The sequence below is a fragment of the Cyprinus carpio genome, chromosome A18, assembly GCF_018340385.1.
Source record: "Cyprinus carpio isolate SPL01 chromosome A18, ASM1834038v1, whole genome shotgun sequence".
Taxonomy (NCBI): Eukaryota; Metazoa; Chordata; class Actinopteri; order Cypriniformes; family Cyprinidae; genus Cyprinus; species Cyprinus carpio.
Window position 1 is genome coordinate 4,656,545 of NC_056589.1, and position 19,417 is coordinate 4,675,961.

The 19,417-nt window shown below is 38.6% G+C and overlaps 1 protein-coding gene across 1 annotated transcript in view; it reads left to right on the forward strand.

Annotated features, from left to right (window-relative positions):
* LOC109109278 (protein Aster-B-like) overlaps window positions 1-17,992 on the forward strand; it is a 111,478-nt gene extending 93,486 nt beyond the window's left edge. Inside the window, 17 exon segments of the mRNA XM_042774820.1 lie at window positions 5,578-5,662; window positions 6,580-6,683; window positions 6,775-6,870; window positions 6,964-7,044; window positions 7,545-7,660; window positions 7,779-7,950; window positions 8,032-8,227; window positions 8,960-9,106; window positions 9,530-9,648; window positions 9,756-9,898; window positions 9,993-10,096; window positions 12,250-12,450; window positions 12,544-12,634; window positions 12,763-12,774; window positions 13,140-13,331; window positions 14,783-14,906; window positions 14,988-17,992. Coding sequence (XP_042630754.1) covers window positions 5,578-5,662; window positions 6,580-6,683; window positions 6,775-6,870; window positions 6,964-7,044; window positions 7,545-7,660; window positions 7,779-7,950; window positions 8,032-8,227; window positions 8,960-9,106; window positions 9,530-9,648; window positions 9,756-9,898; window positions 9,993-10,096; window positions 12,250-12,450; window positions 12,544-12,634; window positions 12,763-12,774; window positions 13,140-13,331; window positions 14,783-14,906; window positions 14,988-15,077 — 2,073 coding nt within the window. The 3' untranslated portion in view covers window positions 15,078-17,992.
* Window positions 17,993-19,417: the final 1,425 nt, after the last annotated feature.

Sequence of the window (19,417 nt, forward strand, 5' to 3'; positions counted from 1 at the left end):
ATATCTTCCCACAATATCTCCTTCAATCTTTGCTTTCTTTTTCTGTCTGTGGTTTTTTTGTCTGCCCGTCTTCTCTCCCTCTCCTTCACTCTTTCTCTTCAGCATGAGAGACAGCACATTCTCAGAGTAAGCACGATTTTACACTCCACCTCCTGTTCCCTCTCACACCAGTCCTTCCCCAAACGTTCGGTATGAGGACTGAAATGAGTCTTGAAGGCTTCTTTCATTCTGATGATGGCTTTGGCATGTGTGTGATCATCTAATGATGTAACCGTAGCACCTTCCTTGATTAACTTTGCTAAACGAATGCTAAAACACAGGATGCACGGCACTAATAACTCCTTGTGAAAAAGTAGTATACTTTAGCATACTTTAAAAAAAGAGTACTACAGAAGAATATTACAGAAATAAAGACTATATTTAAGTGTGAACTGAATATTACATTTTTGGACACTTAATTACATGTTATTTACAATTAAATGAAATTGTTCTATAATTTAAACTTACATTAAATACAATTAGTTGAACTTATGAGTGCTTTTTGACACACTTAAGTAGGACTTCAGTACATCTTTATATGTAATTTTATTATTAATGTCTAATGTTGAAATTTGGTTAAAGTAACTGCTGAATGTACTGACAAGCATTTATGTTACAATAATGTAATTTCTATTGAACGTATATGTTCAGTATAAATACACCTTTCTAATGATGATGTTGAATTTTTGTTAATTTATAATTTATTGTATTTTATTGTTATATCTGTTTGTAATATTTATAGTTTAAATTATCAGGTTCTTTACATGTGCTTCGTTATGCTAGTCAGCACATACTTCTTTAAAGCTTTTAAACTGACATTATTTCAAAGTGCACTTTTAAAAAGTGTACTTAAGTGTTAAAAAACACAGTAATCATGAAAGTGTACTCTTAATTTTAGTAAGTACACTTTTAGTAATCCTATATTATCTACAAGTACAGTTTTTTTTAAATATATAGTTTAAGATTTGAAGTACACTACAAGTGCTGATTCATTATAAATAAGCACACTTCTTTTTCACAGGGCCTGCATGGCGGCATCACAGTTTATAGACTTTGCATCTCTTTTATTGGCTCTGATTGGTTGATTACTCTGCAGCTGCATGGATGTGAGCTGTTTGTTGCATACTAAATGCATACTGGGCAGGATGTCATGCAGTGGAGTTGACGTTATAGTTATGCAGTATTTTTTCTGATGCGCTGTCTGTGGAGTGTATGTGTGTCGGTGTGTGTTCGTATGGGCAGTGATGATCTCCCATGGCCCTGAGAGCTCTGTGATTACATCTCAACCGTCATCATGTGATTTCTGAGCCTTACTGACTCATTTTTGTTTCTGATTTCTGAGTGAATGTCGGCTGCTGAACTGTGTTGCAGTGAGGCTCCGTGATGTTTGGTTTACAAGAAAGTGCTGATTATTGATTGTATGAGAATCTGTATAGGTGGAAAGGTTGTAAGATTGTATTATTTTAAGGCAGAAATTACATGACACATTTGTTCTTGTTATTTTCGGGCATAAAATTGGGAAAGTGACAGACAGAGAGCATGAATAGGAAGAGGTTGGGTAACACTGACCCAGAGCAGACGTGCCACACAAAGGCCTGCTCTGTCTTTTCATTTTATGGCTGTTATCATAACACAGTTTTGCTGCGTCCTTGTCATCTAAATGATTCAAAGACATTTTCTGCAGAAATCAACTCGATTCCATCAGTATAGTTTTTGGTTGTAGTTTAAACTGTTTGGTTACCAACATTTATTTTGTTTTCATGACATTTCATGTCTACTGAGGTTTGAACCCCAATGAAAGTCAAAAGTTCAAAGTTGGGGAAGTCTCATACGTGTACTAAACCAATACATGGCACCTACATGAACTGAAGCACTTTCTGTTATGATAATTATTAACAAACAGCAGTACCAACATTTTTATGACTTTATTATAGATATAGATATAGATATAGATATGACACATACAGTATTTAACATACCAGCTTTAGTGTATTTTAAAGACTTTTGAAAGGAAAGTTCACCAAAAAATTTTGTCATAATTTACTCTCCCTCATGTCGTTCCATATCTGTATGACTTTCTTTCTTTTGTAGATTTTGTAGTAATATATTTTAAGTATATTTTTAGGTGGGTTTTTTTTGTTTGGTGGGTTTTTTTTTTTTTTTTGTTTTTTTGGTGGATGTAATTGGTGTTATTAGTTGTTTGTTTTTTTTGTTTATTAGAATTATCTTCAGCAGAAGAAAGAAACTCATACAGGTTTGGAACAACATGAGGGCGAGTAAATGATGACAGAACTTTCATTTTTGGGTGAACTGTCCCTTTAAGGTGGACGTTTGGCTAAATAAAAAACCTTTTGAGTTGCGAGAGACTACCCTTACCAGATCGCACCCCTAAAGTTGATGCATATTTCACACACTAGACATTGTCTCACTTGCCACTGAAAACAAAGGGATCCCCTGATGACATTATTGGAGTCGTCACACCCACTCCTGTACCAGCCACCGGCGTCTCTCATTATTTACTCTTTTAGTTAATAAGTAACTGACTTTACAAACTCATCAGCAGCAGTAAACACACTCACACACATCCAGCTCTACAGAAATCAGCAGGACAGATAGAGCTGCTGTGCTCTGCTGGTCTGAATCTGCTCTGGAATGTTCCTGAGTATCTGCTTCTCCATTGGGAGCAACTATCCATCTGCCTTTATGGATATTAATGCATAGGCACTGAAGAGAGGACACTTTTGGGTCGGAGTTGTCGCTTGCACAAGCAGAATTCCATTCTTAGCATTATGACTGCTGCAGATCATGTGTCAGTCTTTGTTCTTGGTTATCTTTAGGCACAAATGAGAGGGAGCGAGTTAGTATAGTTTGGGGTTGAGAGATGCGAGAGTGAATTCTACATTGGAAAGTGTAAATTATTAAAAAGAGGACTCAAGGATTTGGTGCAGAGTGTTCCGGATGGTGTTTATTTGTTGACGTGGTCCGTTTCACAGCTGTAGAAGACCATCTTTCTTCTCTGAAGTCTGACCAGAGCAGCTGCTGAATGCAGAAAACAAGAAAAACTTGAGGAATAGGAAGAATCATGTCTTTGATGGACTAAACTCCAAGAAGAACGATCTTTGAAAGCCAACAACCAACCTGTAATGGAGATATTGATAGCCATTGCATACTGAGGTAACGATTAATGATCATATGCGGAAGTAACTTTCTGTTCCTTCTTCATCGACTCTCTAGTGACACTCTTATTTGTCGTTGTGGTCCGATTCACACCTGCAGAAGACCATCTTTCTTCTCTAAAGTCAAACAACAACAGCTGCTGTATACAGAAAACAAGCAAAATTTTGGGAACTAAGATGAAACACGTCTTTGATGGACTAAACCCCTGAAGAACAATCTTTGAAAGCCAACAAACAACCTGTAATGGAGATATTGGTGGCCATTTGCACACTGAAGTAACGATTAATAATCTTATACGGAAGTAACCCTCTAGTGACGCTCTTTATTTGTGATTGTGGTCCGATTTACACCTGCAAAAGACTTTCTTTCTTTTCTGAAGTCGAGCAACAGAAGCTGCTGAATGCAGAAAACAAGCACAAACTCTAGAAATAAGAAGAATCATGTCTTTGATGGACTAAACTCCAGGAGGAACGATCTTTGAAAGCCAACAACCAACCTGTAATGGAGATACTGGTAGCCATTGCATACTGAGGTAACAATTAATAATCATATGCGGAAGTAACTTTCTGTTCCTTCTTCATCGACACTCTAGTCACAGTGTTTACAGTCTGAAGAAGCTTAAAGATTCAAGACAGACACGCAAACAGACTCCTTCCCAATACAAACGGTGGGAAACTGGAGCGAACAGCAGCATAATAAAGTATCTGTCTGCAGAGGTTACTAAAGGCCACTTGCGTGTGAGTGTGTTTTTGCACTGGAATCATGTGGCTCTAGTCAGAAGAGCCCGACACTCACACCCTGATAGAGGTTACACCCTGATGAACATCTGAGATAGCGTAGACGTCCCTTGAAGGAGTGAGTGAATCTACAGACACACCCTAATCCAAAATATCTCCAGGATCTGGAAGTCTGAGCGGAGTGTCATTGTTGATCTGATTGATCCGCTGGCTGTAGTACGAGACATGGATTCATCACTGAGCTCTCAGGACGACTGGGAGGCCCTTATGGAGCTGGAGGAGGCTTTGGCAGGCTGGTTAATTCAGGGTTCAGACTGGGACCAGAACTGGCACTGGGGCCCGCGGGACGACCCGTACCAGGATGAGGAAATACCTGCTGTGAGTCTCCATAAAGATTCAACAAAAGAGTATAAGACTAGTTTAGGGTACACTGTCAATAATAATAGGCCAATGTACAACATGAAGATTATGTAAATATATAAAACTATTTATACAGTATACAGTGTGTGTCTATATATAGCGTGTGTCTATATGTACACGTACACATTTTTAGATTTCAGACATTATATATATATATTATAATATATAGATATATTATATATATATATATATATATATATGTAATTGAAAAAATTCATATTGTATTTTATTTTTACTCATTTTAATTTGGTAGAAATTAGTATATACAAATTTTGACACTGAATTGTCATTTATGTCTATATATACAATGTTGATTTCATATTTTTAGGATTATAATATAATATAATATCATATAATATAACTTAATATAATTTAATATAATATAATAATTATACATAGAGAGTGAGTACAGGTTTATAGATGGGCGTGTGAACTGTAGATGGTATAAAGGACATGATAAGGAATTATATATTATATTTTATTATACTATATTATGTTATATTATTTAACCTATCAATTCTGTTTTGAAAATTAAAAAATTAACGTGAGCGTATATTATAAGCATAACAATTTTTTTTTTTAATTGTTATGTGTATAACACACACAAAACACACTTTTTACTGAAATTGTTGTTTATTTATTTATTTATGGTTATTTATATATTTATTTTATTTATTTGCTCATTCTAATATTGTAGAAATTAGTAAAAAAAAAATAACACACATTAAATGTCAACAGTGTCAGTATTGTTTATATGTAATGTTAATTTCATATTTTTAAAATAGAATTCAGTGGTTAAGTATGTGTTTCATTCTAAAGGTATTTATGATCTTTTGTTGTGGTTTTTTTCTCACATCTATGGCAACAGTGTATCACGTTCAATTTTTCATGTAAGGAATCAGCGTTTTACATGGTTGGTCTCAAGACACCTTATCTCTGTTGAAGTAACTGTCTTGTCTTTTCTCCGAGCATTTGTCTTTAAAGGCTGTTTACGCTCCACTGCCAGGTGTACGTTCACTTTCTAGCAGGACTGGAGACTGCGCTTGTGAATGAGAAGCAGTGTGACTCCACAGTGAGAATGAACATCTCACGCTGCTGCATGGCAAAACTAAAGCAGCCTTTGCCTGATGATCAGCTGTGCGAGAGTGGAATGGATGCGTGAGTATGTGTGTGTTCCTCATCTACTGCTTTGTGTGTTTTGTAGGTCCTCAGTCCCACATACAAGCAGCGTAATGAAGACTTCAGGAAGCTCTTCAAGCAGTTGCCGGACACAGAGCGTCTCATTGTGGGTAAGAGCTCTCATGTACTGAGTGTATTCAGTACTAGGGGAAGTCGTGGCCTAATGGTTAGAGAGTTTGACTTCTAACCCTAAGGTTGTGGGTTCGAGTCTCAGGCCGGCAATACCACGACTGAGGTGCCCACTGCTCCGGGTGTGTGTTCACGGTGTGTGTGTGTGTTCACTGCTGTGTGTGTGCGCTTCGGATGGGTTAAATGCAGAGCACGAATTCTGAGTATGGGTCACCATACTTGGCTGTATGTCACTTTCACTTTTTTGGATTTGTTATTTTTTGTTCATGAATTATTGGTATGGTTGATTATATTTGGTTGTATTTGAATTTAGTTTTATTAAAAAAAAAAAAAGATTTTGCATTTGTTGGTTTAATTGAAAGTAATTGTTTTTCTGGTTTAAACCCAATTTGTTCACTTTGTTTAAGAGCAAATAATGTCTTTGTAGAGGAAAAAAAAAAGAAGAAGAAACTATTATGTTTAAATAGTATTTTTGCTTGACACCAGAGTTGTTGACTAGCTTTACTGACTGAAGAAATTATTTGGGTTTTTATTGATGTTTCTGTTGTTTTTATTTCTATTTCTAGTAAGTAAACTAAATTAACATTAACTAACAAAATGTTTTTAGTTTTATCTTAACTAAGTGAAAATTCTACCTTCATATTTTCATAATTTAGGTTTTGTTTCTGGTGAAATTATGTTGTAAAAAGTTAACTGTTGTAATGTTGTAAAACTATAATTAACTATTTAATAGTTAATTTATATTTGCATTAAATGCTTTAAAATTTAAAGGTACTTCATTTTGTATGATTATTTTCTCCTTAACGTTAACTAAAATATTAGAAAACAAAATTATTCAACTGAATGATGTAACAGGAGGGGTATCTTTTGACCTTTGACCTCGTCCTGTCATTGGCAGACTACTCATGCGCTCTCCAGCGGGACATTCTCCTGCAGGGCCGCCTCTACCTCTCTGAAAACTGGATCTGTTTCTACAGCAACATCTTTCGCTGGGAGACACTGGTATGATTTACTGTAACTCAGATTTGTGGAGCTACAGGCTGAGAGATTGGAGAAGAGTTGAGCTGAGTTGTTCTGTTTCATGCGTGCGCAGCTTACTGTTCGGCTGAAAGACATCTGCTCCATGACGAAAGAGAAAACCGCGCGTCTGATTCCCAATGCTGTACAGGTGTGCACGGACACTGAGAAGGTGAGAGTCTTTCAGACAGTACAGCATATTATTAACACATGAGTTGTTTCTTGATGTTCATCACTCGCTATCCCTGCTTTTCTCTCCCTTCAGCACTTTTTCACATCGTTTGGTGCGAGAGACAGGACTTACATGATGATGTTCAGACTTTGGCAGAATGCACTGCTGGACAAGGTGAGAATATGAACACATTAGTGTTTAATACCAAATGGATACTAAAATTGTAAAAAATGCAGTGGCCAATCAGAGAAGTTTAAGGCCCATACACACCAAGAAAGATGACTATAATAATAACTATATTAGCACCCACACCAACACATTATTATAAATGCGATTTTGTTGTCTGCTGCCTTAAATGCTCAAGGTCTTTAAAGCAGGATGGATTCTAAGTAGAGTAACAGAAGTACAGGAAAGGTTATGCAAAGAGTTTTTATATGGACATGTTTGGGCATGTTTCATGCAAATGACTAACTTTGGGCACTTATACTCCAAAATCATCAGAACGTTAATAACAATAACAGGGTAAAGAACTAATTTATGTGTGTATGCGAGTGTTGTGAATTAAGCTGAATTTTCTTGTGTGCATAAATGTGCAATCCATGCAATTATTAGTGAATTACTTGTGTCGAATATATTAAGCAAATATAATGAAATGTGATATGCTCTGTGTGCAGCCTCTCTGTCCTAAAGAGCTCTGGCACTTTGTACATCAGTGCTATGGAAATGAGCTGGGCCTCACTAGTGACGATGAAGACTATGTGCCGCCTGACGATGATTTCAACACCATGGGGTGAGTTATACACGCATGCTCTCTTAACTACTGCTCCAAAACCCAACATATTCAGATATGGTCTATAACAGATGTTGCACAAATAGAGCACCTAAGGGTCCACATTCTCTCTGTTCAGATACTGTGAGGAGATCCCAGCAGAGGAGAACGAGGTCAGTAATGATAATTCATCGAAGAGCAGCAGTGAGAACAAGCCAGACAACAGTTCTCCTCCGTCACACAAGAGATCCATCACACACTCCACCATCACCTCCACCACACCTCCCAGCAGCACTGATACACCACTGTCTGTGAGTATACGCTCTAATGCTGTCTTCACGTATGCCATTTTAAGAGATGACGTTTAAAATAGTGCCCTCTGCTGGTGTCAGTTTGATATTGCAGCTGAGGAGTACACAGACTGCCTTCCTGATGGAGATCTGCTGCCGCTCCCTCTGCTGGCTGAGGAGAGGAACAGCGAGCCGGCCAGTCCTCTGGATCCTGTGCCACCACTGGCACTCGACTTCAATTAAAATGAGGTTGATATAAGAACTGACCTCAGTGATTCCTCAGAGACAGATGATGAAGGTTTGGAAGAAAAAAAAAACTCCTCTTGTTTCATGTTTAAACCGATGTTGTATTCCTCATTTGTAAGTCATTTTAAACAACAGATGTTTATATTCAATCTATCTATCTATCTATACATACATACATACATACATACATACTGTATATATGTATGTGTTTATACTAAAAAAATTAAATATATATATATATATATATATATATATATATATATATGTATGTGTGTGTGTGTGTGTATAGATAGATAGATAGATAGATAGATAGATAGATAGATAGATAGAATATTTCATTTTGCTTTTTATCAAAAAAGGGAAAATGCTTTATTTGTATATATTTAAAATGTAATAATTAAAAATAATATTCATTAAATAAAATATTATAATTTAAATTAATTTAAATATTTGTTTATATTATTTTCTAATTATATTATATATTTTTTATTATATATTAATAATTAAACTAAAATAAAATAAATAAATATTACAATATGAAGTGCACACTTTCACGTTATCAAAGCCAATACAAACATTTTCACGGTTTGAAAGCAGCACAAAGCAATATTGATTTTTATTGAGTTAATCAATTAATTGTTATACCCTACTACATGTAGATTCATATTCTGCCTTATTTTGAAAATGTTTTGAATAGTGAACAGTGTGAGACTCTACACATATTTTGATGCCAATACTTGAGCAGGGCTGTACAGTTCATCTTTATGTTTGAATGTTTATTCAGGGGATGAGGTACAAGCTTTCCACGAGGATCTAAACGGCCGCCAGTACATTAACGAGGTGTATAAATTCAGTGTTGATAAGCTGTACACCATTCTCTTCACTGAGTCCCAGTTCATGACAGACTTTATGGAGCAGAGGAGATTCACAGGTCAGAACACTTCAAAAACCTAATAGAAGGATCAAGACCATGAAGAGATTGCTTTATCTGTAATGTCCAGCTCACTGCATAATATACTGCTCATTACACAGTTACTTGCCAAATAATTCAGTATTTGAATTTGAGTTTAAATTGCTTTCTTTTATTTTGATTATTAAATCTATTATTATATATTTATTCATTTTTATTTTAGTTTATTTTTACCTATTACCTACAAACTGAAATCTGGCTGAAACTAAATAAGTTTATATATATATATATATATTATATATATATATATATATAATATATATATATATATATATATATATATATATATATATATAAAATGAAAATGTTTTTTTGTTTTTTTTTATTACCTATAATAACTGTGCTTCTGATTTGCTTGTTTTGGTTATGCACATCTATTCACAGATGTGGTGTATCAGCCTTGGAAGAAGGAAAATGCTGGAAATCAGACCAGGGCCATCATGTACACAATTTCCCTGACCAACCCACTGGCTCCTAAAACAGCTACAGTTACTGAGACTCAGGTGAGACGTTCAACTGGACTGGAATTCTCCTCAGTACTGTTTTTTTGTGTGTGTGTGTTTTATTGATTTATTGATTTATTTTTCATTGCAACCTCTTTCTGAACTAGACTCTGTACAAGGCCAGCCAGGAGCGAGAGTGCTACATCATCGATGCAGAAGTCATCACTCATGACGTGCCGTACCATGACTACTTCTACACCCTAAACCGTTACATGCTCACGCGTGTGGCCAAGAACAAGTGTCGGTTGAGGTACGGATGAACAGGACAGCAGTTTTTCAAGGTCAAGGCCAAACAGAGAGAGGCAGGTGTGGATTGACAATAATGTGATTAATTCATCCTTCAGGGTTTCTACAGAGTTGAGGTTCAGGAAACAGCCATGGGGGCTGGTCAAGGGCTTCATTGAGAAGAACTTCTGGAGTGGGCTAGATGAGAACTTCAAAAGCCTCGGTAAGACAGTTTCAGTGTCCATCCATTATGAACTCATCTACAGCCATCCTGAGTTTCACATCCACCCAAAACCACCCTGAACCCATGACCACAACTTTCTTTAGCCTCAACCTCAACCATCCTAAGAGCCATCCACAACACTAACGAGTTCCACCCAAAACAACGGAATTTCACCCACAACATCAAGCTCCACCCAAAACAAAATTTGACCCCACCCAAAATAATATTGTGTCCTGCCCACAACAACATCGAGCTCCATCCACAACAATATCGATTCCCGTCCACTCACAGCAAAATCAGGCCCCACCCACAACCATCTTGAGCACCGCCCACATCTATCTTCTATTTCACTCCACATTTTCCAGCAATCACTCCAACCCCAACATTAAGCTCCAACCAAAACAATATTGAGCCCCACCCACAATAATATGAAGCCCTTCTCACAACAAAATCGAATTCCACACACAACATCAAGTCCCAGCCACAATAATGAGCCCCACGCATAATATTATACTCCATCCACAACACTGAGTTCCACCCACAATAATATTGTAGCTCTGCCCACAACAACATCAATCTTCACCCATAGCAATATCAATATTAAGCCCCACCCAAACAATACTGACCCCCAAACACGATAAATATTGTAGCTCCACCCAGAGCTATATTGAGCACCCCCCACAACAATATTAAGCTCTGCCCACAACTACACTGAACAAAATTATAAACGCAACACTTTTGTTTTTGCCCCCATTTTTCATGAGCTGAACTCAAAGATCTAAGACTTTTTCTCTGTACACAAAAGGCCTATTTCTCTCAAATATTGTTCACAAATCTGTCTAAATCTGTGTTAGTGAGCACTTCTCCTTTGCCGAGATAATCAAGATGCTGATTAGACAGCATGATTATTGCACAGGTGTGCCTTAGGCTGGTCACAATAAAAGGCCACTCTAAAATGTGCAGTTTTATCACACAGCACAATGCCACAGATGTCGCAAGTTTTGAGGGAGCGTGCAATTGGCATGCTGACTGCAGGAATGTCCACCAGAGCTGTTGCCCGTGAACTGAATGTTAATTTCTCTACCATAAGCCGTCTCCAAAGGCATTTCAGAGAATTTGGCAGTACATCTAACCAGCCTCACAACTGCAGACGACGAGTTACCACACCAGCCCAGGACCTCCATATCCAGCATCTTAGCCTCCAAGATCGTCTGAGACCAGCCACCCGGACAGCTGCTGCAACAATCAGTTTTTTCATAACCAAAGAATTTCGGCAGAAACTGTCAGAAACCATCTCAGGGAAGCTTATCTGGATGCTCGTCATCCTCATCGGGGTCTCGACCTGACTGCAGTTCGACTTGAGTGGGCAAATGCTCACGTTGATGGCATCTGGCACTTTGGAGAGGTGATATCTTCACGGATTAAACCTGGTTTTCACTGTACAGGGCAGATGGCATCATGTGGGTGAGCGGATTGCTGATGTCAACGTTGTGGATCGAGTGGCCCATGCTGGTGGTGGGGTTTATGGTGTGGGCAGGCGTATGTTATGGACAATGAACACAGGCATTTTATTGATGGCATTTTGAATGCACAGAGATACCGCGACGAGATCCTGAGGCCCGTTGTTGGAGATGTGTTGCACTGCGTGAGGCACATGGTGGTCACACCAGATACTGAATGGTTTTCAGACCCCCGGACCCCCCAGTACAGTTAAACTGCACATTTTAGAGTGGCCTTTTACTGTGGCCAGCCTAAGGCACACCTGTGCAATAATCATGCTGTCTAATCAGCATCTTGATATGCCACACCTGTGAGGTGGATGGATTATCTCGGCAAAGGAGAAGTGCTTACTAACACAGATTTAGACAGATTTGTGAACAATATTTGAGAGAAATAGGTATTTTGTGTACATAGAAAAAGCCTTAGATCTTTGAGTTCAGCTCATGAAAAAGGGGGCAAAAACAAAAGTGTTGCATTTATAAATTTGTTCAGTGTATACTGAGCCCCACCCAGAACAATATAAATTCACACCCACAACCATCTTGAGCACCACCCACAATTTTTTTCCACTTCACTCAGTGTTTTTCATTAATTTTCTTCCTTTTGTTGTGCAGAATTCATTTCCACCACTAAAAAAAAAGTTGTTTTATCAGAACTGGAGTTAGCAAAGATGGAGGACACTCTACTGGAAAGCCACAGACTGTCTCCTAAAGCTAAAGCATTGAAGAACTCCACCCTAAGACGGAGAAAAAGACCCCCCGCCCACCTGCGTACAGCCCATCTAGATGAGACCCTCAGTCCTGTTACCACACCAACAGACGAGGAGGTCATCCACCGCATCAAACACGTGGCAGGTGAGATCATGCACATCCAAATATTATCAAACACAAAAGATATTAGGTTTAAATTTATAAGACTGGTTGCATTTTCATGTACTCTGCCCTCAGGTTCCACTCAGACAAGACACTTTCCTGAGCACACGCCAGGGGGCAGGATATTCTGCAACCTCTCTAAACCACTCCTCATCATCAGCTTTGTGTAAGTAGTACTGTCTCTTTTAATTAGTACTGATACAGTTTTGTTTACTTTTTAAATGTTTTTATAAATATGAATTAGTGACATTTTTCTTTTCTTTTTTTGATTTTGCCTCTTGTGGTTGGCCTTAGGATCTGTATAAGGTACATTCCTTAACTGATGTCAAATATATATCCATTCAGAAAATCCCATCTCTATCCTGCCATTCTAGTCCATTTTCTCAGTGCCCCTCTATCAGTCTTATGCTGCTCCTCATTCAACGCAACAAGTCCAAATTCCTACTTGAATAAAGTCTGTTTCAGTGGACAATAGTAGGAATGTCTTATATTTGACTTTGACTGAAATGCAGCAAAAGTGTATGTCTGTGTGTAGGACATTTCCTTCCTCATCTAACATGTGATCACGATTACTCTACTCATCACAAATCCAGCGTTTGTCTTTTTTTTTTCTTCACTGAATGTGTCCTTGTGCTCTGTTTTTCATGTGTCTGTTTGTTGTCTCTCTGCAGTCTGGTGCTACTGGTGTTTTTGAATGTGATGCTGTTCTATAAACTCTGGATGCTGGAGTATTCTGCACAAAGCCTCTCCAGCTGGCAGGGCTTACGCCTACATGAAAGGTACAATATGTGCTACAACTTCTTCACACCTACAACAATACTGAGCCAAGACCCACCCACCAACATCAAGATCCATCCACGATGGTATTAAACTCCACCCACAGCAATATCAAACTCCACCATCAATAATGTTGGGTCACACCCAGAAAAGTGTTGAGCCACACCCACATTTGTGATCTCCTTCCACAACACCAAGACCCACCACAATTATATTGACCTCACAACAATGTTGAGTCACACTTATAGCAATATCAAGCCACACCAACAAATGTGAGCTCTTCCCACATAACAACAACCCACACACAATGGGATTGTGCTCCACCCACAACAATGTTGAGTCATACTTACAGCAATATTGAGCCACACCCACATTTGTGGTCTCCTTTCACAACACCAAGACCCACCACAATTGACCTCCACCCACAGCAATATTGACCTCCACCCACAACAATGTTGAGTCACACTTAGAGCAATATTGAGCCACGCCCACAATCGTGAGCTCCTCCCACAAAACAACAACCCACCCACAATGGTATTGTGCTCCACCCGCAACAATGTTGAGTCACACATACCACAATACTGAGCCATGACCATAACACTAATAGTGACGTGACATACAGCCAAGTATGGTGACCCTTACTCAGAATTTGTGCTCTGCATTTAACCTATCCAAAGTGCACACACACAGCAGTGAACACACCCACACCGTGAACAGACACCCAGAGCATTGGGCAGCCGTTTATGCTGCGGCGCCCGGGGAGCAGTTGGGGGTTCGGTGCTTAGGGTTAGAAGTCAAACTCTCTAACCACTAGGCCATGACTTCCCCAATACTAATACCCACACACAATAATAATAAGCTCCACCCACAACAATGTTGAGTCACACTTACAGCAATACTGAGCCACGCCCACAGTTGTAAGTTCCTTCCGCAACATCAAGACTCACTCACTATGGGTATGTTTGACTTGAAGTGGCATTGTGCAGATCGATCAAAGTGTAGCAAGAGCGGTTCGTAACCTTACGGCGCCATCTGCTCTCCATAGCTCTCGCAGTACTTTGATGTCATACATCGATCGGTCGGCGCTGCTTGAAGCCAAACACCTTATAATATTGAGCTCCGCCCACAGCAATATCAAACCCCTCCCACAATATTAATAAACTCCACCTACAACTCCTCCCGAACACTAAGACAACAATAAAGAGCTCCACCCACAACACCAAGACACACCCACAATAATATAATGTTCCACCCATAACAACATTTAGTCCCACCCATAATTTTGAGTTCCACCCACTGCAATAAACAGCAATCAAGCCCCACCCACATAATTTAGAATCACAAAAGTCACACCCACAGTTATGATCTCCTCCCACAACATCCCAAGAACAATCCCAAGCACATGCACGGATGTTTGGACTACACTCGAACCTCCTGATTTTGAAACTTTATAGCAAGTGTCTATACATTCCTAAACTCACTTGACAGACCTGTGTAGATCACTTAGTGGTGGTGTTTTTGTCACCATGCATTTTAGCAGTAAACTGCCATCTACACAGATGGAATGGGCACAGCTCCTGGAGTCCCAGCAGCGCTACCACGACGCGGAGCTGCAGAAATGGAAAGAGATTATCAAATCTTCGGTACTGTTATTGGATCAGGTATATAATGTGTTCGCATACACACTGAAGCGATTTGATTAAGCTTGATTGTAAAATGATTGCATATGTGTCTTCACATAGATGAAGGATTCCTTACTGAGCCTACAGAAAGGTGTGGGTCTACGAGATTACAACTCAGACTCGGACGAGAAGAGAAGTCGATATCACTGACACTTACCCTCCAGGCCACCAGGGCGCGCTGTGCAATGTAGAGCCACTTATGAAAACAAAAGGCTAAAAACAAAGGGCCGAAATGTGCGTGTATGACTATGCATACCAAACAAAAGAGACACTTCATAGAGACCAGAAGAAGAAGAGATGGACCAGAAACTGCCTAGTGGACAGCAAACCCACAGGAAGTGGGGCCGTATCTGTCCCGTGCTTTTGTGGGACAGTTAGAGTCCGAATGGGCTCATGACTGTTCCAGCTTTCTTTCAGGTTCTCTTTCTGATGATGTTACAGTTTGCAGAGGAACGTAACGGACCTGAGGAGGAAAATGAAGAGCATGCTTCTTTTTTTTTACCCCTCTCAGACCTCCTTTCTTTTGAAGTGTTTTTATTGGTACAAACAGGAAAACGATCTTTTAGCTTGGTTTTGACCTGTAACGGCACAGCTGCCATGTCCCTTTTCCCGTTTGTGGGAGCTTTTCTGCAGGAAGCATTATGAAATCTAGTTCACTCATGCTGTAGTATCAGGGCCGGTTTCCTTGATAATCCTGTGCAAGAAATAGTTTCCGCCAAAGGGCCATTTGCGCTAAAATCAGAGATCTTAAATTTCTGTGAAGCGTTGATCATTATGCTAAAGTGTTTTTGCACCAGAGAAAGAGTGTGAAAAGGGACACTGCAGCCAGGAAGATGGATAAAGTTGTTAGTTTTTGATTACTAAGCTGTGATATCTCCTGATTCATTTGAAGATGTAAGAATATGTTTGAAATATATATATACTTTATTCAAGATTTAATATATATTTCAATATGTAGAGAGATTGTTGCAGATATTTATTGTTAATTTATGTATATAGAACACTTATCAAAGCTCTAGAAAGAAAGAGTTTATAATTATTAAACTGCGATTTATTCAGCGACACACACAATCACGTTTGAGACGTGTCCGTGTGAGTGTGTGCGTGTGTCGTAAGTTGATCTGTGTCTATTTTGGTGAATGTAAGAATGTTCGTGTGATGTTTTAAATCATTCCACTTGTACGTCTTGTGTCTTCCTCCCGGCACATGAAGCCAAACTGCCTTTTTCTTGCCCAGCAGCTCAGTCCACTGGGCATCTGTTTACACATCCACCTGGCTTCAGGAAGCTGAGTGGTCTGAAAATGACCATCTCGGCTCGGCACGAAACCACACACACATGCTTTGTCTGCTGTGGCAGCATTCCTGTTTTTATTTTGTCTGAGGTGAGAGTTTAGACCAGGAAGCACTCCAGGAACCGGCACTGGACTCACTGACTTCATGTTTTAATTTACCTGATAGCCCATATTTTGTCATTTTAAATCAGTCAAATAAAAGAAAGGTTATGTGAGGTGATAATATAAATAAATAAATATATATATATATATATATATATATATATATATATATATATATATATATATATATATATATATATATATATATATATATATTATAATCTTTTTTTTTTTAATAAAAAAAACAATTAAAGATGGTAGAATTTATTTATATCTAACATGAAATGCAACGATTCCCTTTTTATGCAGAGTGAGGTCAATGTAAAAAAAAATCTCATGTGAGACGACATGAAGAGAAGCGGCACTTTACATCCAGGCGTTGAAGACGGAAAGCCTGATGTATGAAATATATGTTTGCTGGCACATTGCTGGTAGCATATATAATAATATTCCAGCTACAAAACACATGGAATTGTACTGAATGTAAGATGTTTTTCCCAGAAAAGAATCTGCTGTAATGTGATTTGAATCATGAATCGTGTTCCACAGTCCAACAGTTTTTGATTTGGATCTTTCAAATCCATCTTTAGTGTTGCTCTGAGCAGTGTTTGAAGCCGGCATTTTATTCCAGAACACAGTTGAACTACTGAGATATTTAATTGCTTATTCACTTTTCAGAATCTCCCCTCAGTTATAATTCTTTTATTTTGGCATTAGAGTGCATCTGTATAGGTTGTTGGGTGTGTATTCTGCAATTTGGATTTGATCTCTCTTTTTTCACTATGCGTGTTTACAGAACAGATGAATTGGTTGCTCATGGTTTGGTATTTTGTAACAGTAATTGAAAAAGCAAATGAAATCACTGTCACAATCATGTTCACTGTGCTGTATGTGTATAAGTGTGTGTGTGAATGCCTCATGTGAAATTGTGTTTAATGCATTTAAAACACCACCTGTTTTCTTCTGCTATACACGAGTAAACATTGCAAAAGTCCAACAGAGCAAAAAATGTCATTAACCTTCGGCCTGATTGTTTTGCTCATATGCAGCGACTTCTTGTGATGTATCTGACCAAAGATTTGAGTTTGCATTTTTCAACTGAAAAACATGTTGTCACTATGAGATTTGGTTATTGAAATTATGCATTTGTGATCAAGTATTCAGGCAACAGAAAGATTGTTCAAAATTATATTTCAAATTTTCATATCATACTCACTGCATTAGACTCTGTGCTTTGAGATTTTAGTGTCTACTGATGTCATTTGCCCTGTACCTGTGCTGTAGTTCCATGATCAACGTGACAGCTGTTTCTCACTGTCTCAACTGTTTTATTTTCTTGAAAGTGTGCTGATTGATTTCCGCTGATGTCCATTTATGGCCTCCCATAACTTAACTGGTGTAGCAATGACTTACTGTATTTTATTTTTTTTCTTCTTCTTCTTTTTAGAGCTGTTTTTATCTCTAGATCAGAATGAATTGTACATGTTTCCATATGCACAGTATGTATGAGACAATATGTGCAGTGTTCACTGAAACGGGAAGCAGAGCTGTGCTGTGCACAGTTTTCCATTCTTCCAACAACTTTGTCTAATAGAGACTCTGATTCAGTGGCTCTCTGATCTATGTAGACAGATTACAAATAATAATAATAAAACAACACTGAGAAAATAACTTTTTTTTTTTGGAATGATTTACCATAGATACCCTACAGCAATCTTACACTTATTTTCTCAAATACACAGTGTTGCAAGTTACAATGATTTTGCAGTATGCTAATATCCCAGGCAGTTAGCCTACATTAAGCTTTTGGGAGTTTGCCAGAAGCCGAGTCAATGCATTTAACACCTCATTAAAAAGAAATCTCAATATTTTCCATTCAACAGAGAACTATCACGCTAATGTGCACTATCATGTCTAGCCACTAGATAGAGACACAACCCAATTCTTTAATTACGTAATCTCCAGATGCATCCATATAGGGGGAAGTCGTGGCCTAATGGTTAGAGAGTCGGACTCCCAATCGAAGGGTTGTGAGTGTCTAACGAGTCTCGGGATAAATGCGGTGAATTGTGGAAAAAATCAGATGCATGTACAGCGCTCTCTCCAATTCAATAGATATAAATTAGGTGCCCCTGATTCAAGGCACCGAAATACCCCAACTGCTCCCGGGCGCAAAAAGAGAGCATAAAATTCCTGCCCACATGCTCCGGGTGTGTGTTCAAACAGTCACCCACGTGTGAAACCTTCAGTCTGCTCTGTGTGTGTGCACTTCGGATGGGTCAAATGCAGAGCACGAATTCTGAGTAGGGTCTGCATGCATACTGCGGCTGAATGTCCGTCACTTTCATTTCACTTTCAGGAGGGCGGTGATAGAGCCTATCCAATCACAGCGGACATCAAAATATTGCTAATCAGCATTGGAACACCTTTTCAGCAACGTGAAAATCGATTAATATTTGTTTTGAATGTAACAGAGACTGGGAATGCACCCATTTAGGATAGTAGATAAATGCGGCTGAACAGTTGAAAGAAAATCATATTCACTGTTACAAAAATGAGAGCAATCCTGGTACCGTTTTGAAGATATACCATTAGGCTAGTAGATAAATGATGTGATTGTTGGAAAGTTTTATATTATAGTGTGGAAATATGTATATTTAATTACTATGAGATTTAAAATAAGTTCGCTGCAAAAAGACGATTCTTATTCCTATGTCATCATTACCAACAAACCCAAAAAGTCACCCACGCATGAAACCTCTCAGTCGGCGTCAAGTCATTCATTCATTCATTCATTTATTCGTCAGTCTATGGTTGAGCGCACGAAGACCCGCCATGGTCTGCATGCAAATGAAGCTGCGGGGGACTGACCAATAAGAGTATGGGAAATCCTCAGGAGGGCGGTGACTGAGAGCTTTTAACCAATCACAGCGGACATGGCAAAATATTCTAATGAAATCCTTTGATGGTTGGTGGCTGAGATGTTTTAATATTTTAATGCGGGCGAAGTGAAACTGGTGCCCTCTAATAAGCAGGGAACACCTCAATGTTCAGCAACGTGAAACTGAGATTCCCAAATATTGTCCAACCGCAGCA